Source organism: Cryptomeria japonica, chromosome 1, assembly GCF_030272615.1.
Source record: "Cryptomeria japonica chromosome 1, Sugi_1.0, whole genome shotgun sequence".
Classification (NCBI taxonomy): Eukaryota; Viridiplantae; Streptophyta; class Pinopsida; order Cupressales; family Cupressaceae; genus Cryptomeria; species Cryptomeria japonica.
In genome coordinates this window covers 687,740,831-687,749,052 of record NC_081405.1, presented here as the reverse complement: position 1 = coordinate 687,749,052, position 8,222 = coordinate 687,740,831, and the positions used below count along the sequence as shown (strand labels likewise).

The following is an 8,222-nucleotide window of genomic DNA, read 5'->3' as shown; positions in this document are numbered from 1 at the left end:
GTCATAGTTGGAATGATCCATGTGAATGGTTGCCAAGTGGATCAGATGAAGATTGGGAAGAGTTGTCTTAGACTCTTGCAGCTCGTGAGTGCAACTCCTTGGAGGGACATGATGTTCTTGCTCGGGGCAATGATTCTTCTAGTAAGTATTATGTTTCTGTAGGGTATCTGGAGCTTGTTAGGCAATTGTCTGGTGGCTTTGAGGTGCCTTGGTGGAAGCAGGTTTGGAACAAGTTTTCTTGGCCCAAGTGCAAATTTTTGTGTGGCTTGTGGTTCAGAATCAATGTCTTACTTGGTCTAACCCATGCAAGCAAGGCTTCCTAGGTCCCTCGATGTGTGTTTTGTGCCAGAGTAGTGAGGAGTCTGTTTCTCATCTTTGCTTTCAATGCTCATTTTCCAAGGAGATCTGACATTTCTAGTGGGGTGTTTGGAATCATTCTTGTTGACATGTGTCTTCTTTGGCTGAGTTTTAGGATTGTTGGGGTAAGGCTCCTGTTAAGACTTCTTTTCTTTAGATTGCCTAGGCTCTGGGCCATACCTTTATCATCTGGTATATTTGGTTGGAGCGGAATTGTAGGATTTTTTAGGATGCTAGTATAGTTGTTCAACATTTGTGGTGGAAAATTATTCACTCTTTGCGAGATGGTTTTGGCCAAGTGTGACTTGGCTGGAGGTGTGGATCCTGGTGATGTTGCTATTTGTCACCATCTCAATTTTCCTCTTCAGGGAATTTTTTTGATGTGTGTTGGTCAGGCCATGCGAAATAGATGTAGACATCCTTTGTGGAAGGTAAATTCGGAGGGTCGTTGGACCCCTCCTCCTTAGGGTGTTTTGAAAATTAACACTGATGGTTCATCAAGAGGGAATCCTGGTCATGTTGGTATTGGTGGGGTTGGTCATAACAGTTTTGGTGATTTTTAGTTTGTTTTTCTATTTATAAGGGCATTCACACTAATAATTTAATGAAGGCTCTTGCTATCTTGTATACTGTGGAGCGTGGTTGTGATGATTACAAACAAATTCTTTGATTGTGTGGCTCTTTAGAATCTATTACTTTTAATTATATTCCTAGATAGTAGTTTAGAATATGTTACTTTTAATCATATTCCTCAAAAATGAAATGGAGTTGTTGAATGTTCTAGTGCAAGTAATATTCCATTCACCGATTTAATTACAAATCATATACTACGTGGCATCCTTATTTATCGTTTCTCGGGCCTAAGCTTATTTTTTTGTTCTGCTTTAATCCATTCCGAGGAGGCGAGACAGGCGCTAGGGTAGTTTCGCTGCAGTACAACTGGTGAAAAATCGGGGGAATCACTCTTGTATTGAATACCCCTTTTATTTATTTGCTTAGGTGCTATTAATGTTTTTTTAGTGTTTATTTCGTTCACAGACATTGCAATTCGTAAGATTTTGACTATTTCTAGGGTTGCAGAGGCTGAAGTTTGGCGATGGCGACGACACCTAATTTAGAGTGCCGGATGTACGAAGCTCGTTATCCAGAAGTGGACATGGCGGTGATGATTCAGGTGAAGAACATTGCAGATATGGGGGCTTATGTATCGCTGCTGGAGTATAACAACATAGAGGGCATGATATTGTTCTCGGAGCTGTCGCGGCGGCGCATTCGGAGCGTGAGCAGCCTCATAAAGGTTGGAAGGCAGGAGCCTGTCATGGTGCTCCGTGTTGACAAGGAGAAGGGTTACATCGATCTTAGCAAGCGCCGTGTCTCGGAGGAAGATATTCAGGGCTGCGAAGAGAGGTACAATAAGAGCAAGCTCGTGCATTCCATTATGCGTCATGTTGCAGAGACCTTGTCCCTCGACCTCGAGGTAACCCTCATTTTTTCGTCATAATCGTTATGGATGATGCTTCCTCGGGTATATGCTTGTAGGCTTTTTTAAAAAATTGAATGTATTTTTTTGTTTCGCAGATTTTTGTGAATGTCACTTGACTTCAGTATATTAGCTAGAGCTCGTTGTTGAAACTTGAAACCATATAACCAAGTTTCTGAGAAAAGAACATAGCAAGAACTAAAAATGTTCATTTATGTGGTGTTTTTTTTTCAAGTGTATCGAATTATGCAATGATTTATATGATATGCACTTGGCAACCTGTTTTTTAATTTGGATATAGACTTGGAAGCACCTAGATTCTGTTAAGACTTAGCGAATTGAAAAACTATGAACTATAGAGAGTATTGAAAGGTTGAAAGCTTTTACAGTGCACCCTTCAATAGATCAAAATTTAAGTCATTATAAGTTTATCAATTAGAAGCTGCTTTGATCACATACACAAGGATGCATCGATTAAATAAGTACAAAAGAAATTTTGAGTTGAAAGAAACAATTTTTTGAAATATAAAAACATTCTCATGTATTTTGGTTGTACGTCACTCATGGATTGTGATACTCCTGACATCAAAAACATAAATCACAACATGGAGTGATGAAATATGGTTGAGAGGCTCTCGCATCACTCAACCTAGTATCACTAGCTCTATGTGGGCTCTTTTCCTTGTATCTTAGATAAATTTGCAAATGTTGCTACAACTATAGGAACATTACTTACGAGAGGGATTGACTCGGAAAACCAAAAGTAAAGTGTAATTTAATTAAGAAAAAGTTAATAATAAAACAATGCTTTTTCCATCTAGTATGGTTCAACACGATTTATTTTTTTGGCTTGCTAAAACTAGAGTGGGGTTTGGGGATGGTGGCCCCTAGTGGATTGAGGGGCAATGCCTTGGGCGTGCTCATTGTTGTGTTGTAGGGTGTGGGGTTGAGGGGCATATCCCCTTGCCACCAAGACCAAATTCAAACATTTGAAATTGCATAGACCTTCATGGTGCATGCCATTTTTAACAATTTTATCACTTCTAACCAAGATCCAAGAGTCCTTTAAACACTTTAAAAATGCAAGTGTTGAAATGATGGAATAATAACTAGGCCCTAACTATGTTCATTGGATTCTATTTTCGACTCCAATTCTCTCTGTTTACTCCTTTCTTGCGCTTGCTAATGAAATGGATAACATTTTAAAGTTTTAAGAATCCTTTTACATGTTTTAGGTTCAAGTGTATGTTTGAGATTTGCAGATAAGACTTGGCAAACCCAATGAATTTGACAAAGTTGGCGAGTCTAATTAGACTCGTTGTGTGCTCAGTTCCTGAATCATTGGGGCTCATTTCAACTAGTTTTGCATAGGACCTGTTAAGTTTGGGCAAGTCCTGTAACTATGATTTGTAGGCATTCAATTGCATCAATCTTAATTGAACTATATTTCATGAGTAGTTGGTTTACAAGAACCCATCTCTCATGCGTAAAATCCTCACTTGTCCAACAATAAAAAATATACAGATAGATAAAAAATATACCCAGAAAACTTAGTGAACAACCACCAGATTTATTTCAGAATGCATTTCATTATCTCAGATCTATTAGAATAATACTTTATTATTTTATTATTAATGCTCAATATTGTAAACTTAGTGTAAATATCTTAATAGGATCTTGCTCGATCTTATTGGCAATTTCTTTTTAGAAATTTGCCCTCTTGTAATTCTTTGTAATCCTATTTATTGAGCGTTTGCTCATTGTTAATATACATTCAATTTTTTACCAATTACTTGCGTAATATGGTATTAGAGCCTGGGATCAATTTCGAGGACAAAATTTCAATAAAAATTTCGAAGGAAATTTTTTTGTTTTTTTGAAAATCTAAAGGTTTCTCGAAAGTTTTCAGGGAGTCGTTTTTATTTAAAACAGCTACCCGAGATAAACCTTGGCTCCTTCTGCGTCGTCTGCAACCTCCCATGTCTGCATTTGTGCAATTTATTTTCGCCGTGGTTGTGCCTGCAAAAAGTGAAGGTTTTTTTTTCACACGATTTTTTTGTGCGGATTTTTTGTCTAAATATCGCGATTGGTGTTCACATGTCGTTTTTTTCCTGAGACTTTTGCCTCCCGCGACCCGTCTCTCCTGCATTTTGCGCAACCACACGACGCGTTTTTTTTCCCACCTGCAAATTTTTTTCTGCCTTTTTTTGGACGAAAATTTGCATTTTTGATTAGGGTTTTTACCCTTCAGATCAAGTCGAATTTGTTTTGTGATTGCAGATTCTTGGTGGGTTTTTCGAGAGCTCAACTAGGTTGTTTTTAGAATTTTGTAGGTGCATTGTTTTCCGTGCCTCAAATTTCGTGCCAACGAATTTCAATTCTGATTTCAAATTTTTTTTGGGTTTTTCACAAGGATTTCTGGGTTGTCTTTGGATTTTTCAAGGTTAGCCGATTTTTTTTTGAAATCCGTGCCATCCGTACTTCATTTTTTTTGAAGTATGTACTTGCATCTGCCTCTGTTTTTGCATTGGGATTCAAATTTGTTGAATTAAGTGCCATCGCCTTTTCTTAGTTTTTTCGTTTTTCGTGTATTGGGAAATGTGCAAGATGGCGTCATTGACCAACTTGTTGTTGGAAGGCAGTTAGCGATTTAATGGGAAAAATTATAACACCTGAAAGCAATGCATGCTGACTATTTTTGAATATCGCTGCCTGGATAATCTTGTTTTGGGCACGGAGTCTCGTCCTCAACCAAATGGAGTTGACCAGGACAAGTTTGATTACCGCAATCGAGAAGCTGTTATGCTTCTCAAGCTCTTTGTTACAGATGACCAGCTACCTCAGATTCCTTCCGGCAAGTCAGTTGCAGAAATCTGGAAGCATCTGAAGGAATTGCATGAGACATCCGACAAGAGCCTTTTTTCTAAAGAATCAGCTGTTCTCCATTATGATGGATGAATGCATGTCCTTACAGGAGCATCTTACAAATATTAAGGACATTCGAGATCAGCTCGAAGCTATTGGTCGGCAAATGGAGGAAGAGGATATGGTAGTCATTACTCTGAAAAGTCTACCAAAACCATATGAGCACTTTATAGAGACTCTCAACATTACTTCTACTAATGTTGATCTGAAATTTCCAGAGTTATGCACCAAACTTCTGCAGCAGGATCGTTGGAAACAATAGTTTGGTAGCGGTGTTACTTTAGCCTCCTTAGAACATGCCTTTGCTGCCAAATCCTTTCACAAGGATAAAGGCAAATCCCAGTCATCCCAGTCCTTTCAGCAGAAGGGCTCTTCTCAGTCTCAGGATGGTTTCAAGAAAAAGAAGGTGCAATGCAATTACTGTCACAAATTTGGTCATATGATCAAAGATTACCGTACCAGATTGGCTTCCTAGCAGCAGAAGCAGGGAGGGTCTCAGCCTAAAGCCAATGTTGCTGAGCACACAGAGCAGAAAGAGTTTGCCTTTTATGCCTTCATGGCTAAAAGACCTGCAGATCATGTGAAGTCTTCTGCTTGGTACATTGATTCTGGTGCTTCTCGTCATTTCACTCACAGGCGTGACTGGTTTGTTGAGTTCTCCCCCTACATTGATTCAGTTATTTTTGGAGGTGGTGAAGAGTACATTGTTGTCGGCAAGGGCAGCGTTCAGATACAGTCTGGAGGGAGGAATCTCATATTCCTTAATGTGTACTATGTTCCTGGTATGGAACTTAACCTCCTTTCTGTCAGTCAGATTAAGCGACATTCTCCTCAGCTGGATGTCGTTTTCAGTACACATAAGTGCTTGATTGTTGATCGTGCTTCTAGTACTACTGTAGTTGTGGGCATTGAGGATCATGATCTATATAAACTTGTGGATATAGGCGACTCTCTTGAACATGCCTTCGCAGCTAAATCTTCATCTATCAGCAGTCTCTAGCATCAACAATATGGTCGCCTGAACATTCATTATCTTGCACAACTTGTTCGGGAAGACTTAGTACATGGTCTACCTGATATTTAGACTCAGAATCATTGCATTTGTGAAGCTTGCCAGGCTGGGAAGTAGCACCGGACACTGTCAAGGATGGTGACTCATGGCGAGCCTCTAAGGTGCTATAGCTGGTCCACGTTGATGTATGTGGTCCTATGAATACTACTTCTGTTATTGGGTGCAGGTATTTCTTGCTTTTTGTTGATGATTTCAGTCGTAAAATGTGGGTGTATTTCCTTAAGCAAAAATCAGATATGTTTACTGTATTTCAGAAATTTAAGGCCTTAGTAGAAAAAGAGTCTAGTTCTTCTATTATTACTCTTAGGCCTGATAATGGGGGGGGAGTTTTGTTCTTCTGCTTTCTCTACTTTCTGTGATACACATGGCCTAAAATGTCAGTTAACCACACCATGCACCCCTTAGCAAAACGGTGTTGTAGAACGTCGTAACCGCACCATTACAAAAATGGCTAGGTCTATGATGGAACATAGAAATGTTCCTAAGAAATATTGGGCAGAAGCAGTATTCACAGCAGTCTATCTTCTTAATAGGTTACCCACTCATGTTGTTAAGAATAAGACTCCTGAGGAAGCATGGTTTGGTCGCAAACCTAGGATCAGCCATTTGAATGTTTTTGGCTCTTTAGCTTATGTGTGGATTCCTGATGCCAAGTGCACTAAGTTGGATTCCAAGAGTCAGAAGCTCATGTTTACAGGGTACAGTGACAACCATAAGGCTTACCGATTGATTGATGTAGACTCTGATCGTCTTATCTTCAGTTATGATGTTGTCTTTGATGAAGAACGAGGACCATTTCAGCTTTCCTCGTCTCAGCAACATTCTGAGGATCAGCCTTTGAAGGCTTCTACTTAGGTATCTGTCTTCCATTCGGTTCACCTGATGGGAGGGATGATGCAGATTCTGTATTTGATGATGCACTACCTGAGTTTCCTCCGGAAGATGCTAATCTTCCTCCTACTCCTGATCATGATGTTGGCACATCTACTCTTCGGCCTAAATGGTGGGCTAAGACCATCAGTGCTCTTCGTCCTGATGAGCTCATTGAGGGTAGAGCTTCCAGAAATAAGGGCAAACAACAAAACACAGTTAATTTTGCTCTTATGGCTAACATCCACAATATCTATGAGCCTCAAACATATGCAGAGGCCAAAGGGATTCCAGAGTGGGAACAGGCAATGGATGCTGAGTTCCAAAGTCTTCAGAAGAATCACACTCGGGTTCTTTCAGATCTTCCTCCAGGGAAGAAACCCATTAGTTGTAAATAGTTATATAAGGTCAAGTATCATGTAGATGGTAGCTTAGATAAATATAAGGCCATATTAGTTCCCGAGGATTCACACAACGAGAAGGCATCGACTGTGAGGAGACTTTTGCTCCTACTGCCAAGATGAGTACTATTCGTCTTCTTCTCGCCATTGCAGCTTAGTATGGTTGGAAAGTCCATCAGATGGATGTGAAGAGTGCCTTCCTCAATGGTGAATTGGAGGAAGAAGTCTACATGACACAACCTCTTGGTTTCAAGGTTGCTGGTTCAGAACCGCAAGTGTGTAGACTCCGGAAAACACTCTATGGACTTCAGCGTAGTCCTTTAGACAGTAATCTGTATATCAAACACTCTGGTAATGGTATTCTCTTTCTTGTTGTCTATGTGGATGACTTGATCATTACTGGGAATTCAACACATTTGATTTCAGAAATCAAACAGGATTTGTGCAGCACTTTTGATATGACAGATTTAGGACTTCTTCATTATTGTTTGGGTGTTGAGGTTTGGCAGACTGATAGCAGCATCTTCCTTTCTTTGTCTAAGTATGCCAGAAGCTTGCTTGATAGGTTTCGAATGCAGGATTGCAAACCTGCTTCCACACCTATGGAGACTGGTCTGAAATTGTCAGCCAAGTCTGATTCTCCTCTTGTAGATGAAGCACAATTCAGGCAACTAGTGGGCAGTCTCATCTATCTCACTGCCACTAGACCTGACCTCAGTTTTGCAGTGAGCTACATCTCACGCTTCATGACGGCCCCCAGGGCTGATCATTGGGTAGCAGCGAAGCATGTCCTGCGCTATGTGAAAGGCACCTCGGATTATGGACATCTTTACACTAGGAGTGATGATCCTAGACTCGGTGGGTTCATAGATTCAGATTGGGCAGGCTTAGTTGACGACAGGAAATCAACCTCTGGATATGTGTTCAGTTTGGGATCTGGTGCAATCACCTGGACTAGTAAGAAGTAGCAGGCAGTGGCTCTCTCTTCGACAGAAGCAGAGTATAGAGGAGCTGTTAAGGCAGCTTGTGAGGCAGTTTAGCCTCACCGGATGCTTGGAGATATGCAAATATCTCAAGCAGGTCCGACTCCCTTGTTTTCGGACAATCAGGGAGTTCT

General features: G+C 40.4%; 1 protein-coding gene across 4 annotated transcripts in view; it reads left to right on the top strand.

The window, feature by feature from the left end:
- The first annotated feature begins 1,199 nt into the window (after positions 1-1,199).
- LOC131072491 (eukaryotic translation initiation factor 2 subunit alpha homolog) overlaps positions 1,200-8,222 on the top strand; it is a 31,873-nt gene continuing 24,850 nt past the window's right edge. The window contains exons 1-2 of one of the 4 annotated variants that reach the window (XM_058008653.2): positions 1,200-1,299; positions 1,438-1,834. In XM_058008653.2, coding sequence (XP_057864636.1) covers positions 1,454-1,834 — 381 coding nt within the window. In that variant the 5' untranslated portion in view covers positions 1,200-1,299; positions 1,438-1,453. Of the gene's footprint in view, positions 1,325-1,429; positions 1,835-8,222 lie in introns of all 4 variants that reach the window. The other 3 variants (XM_058008652.2, XM_058008655.2, XM_058008654.1) reach the window with 3 other exon arrangements.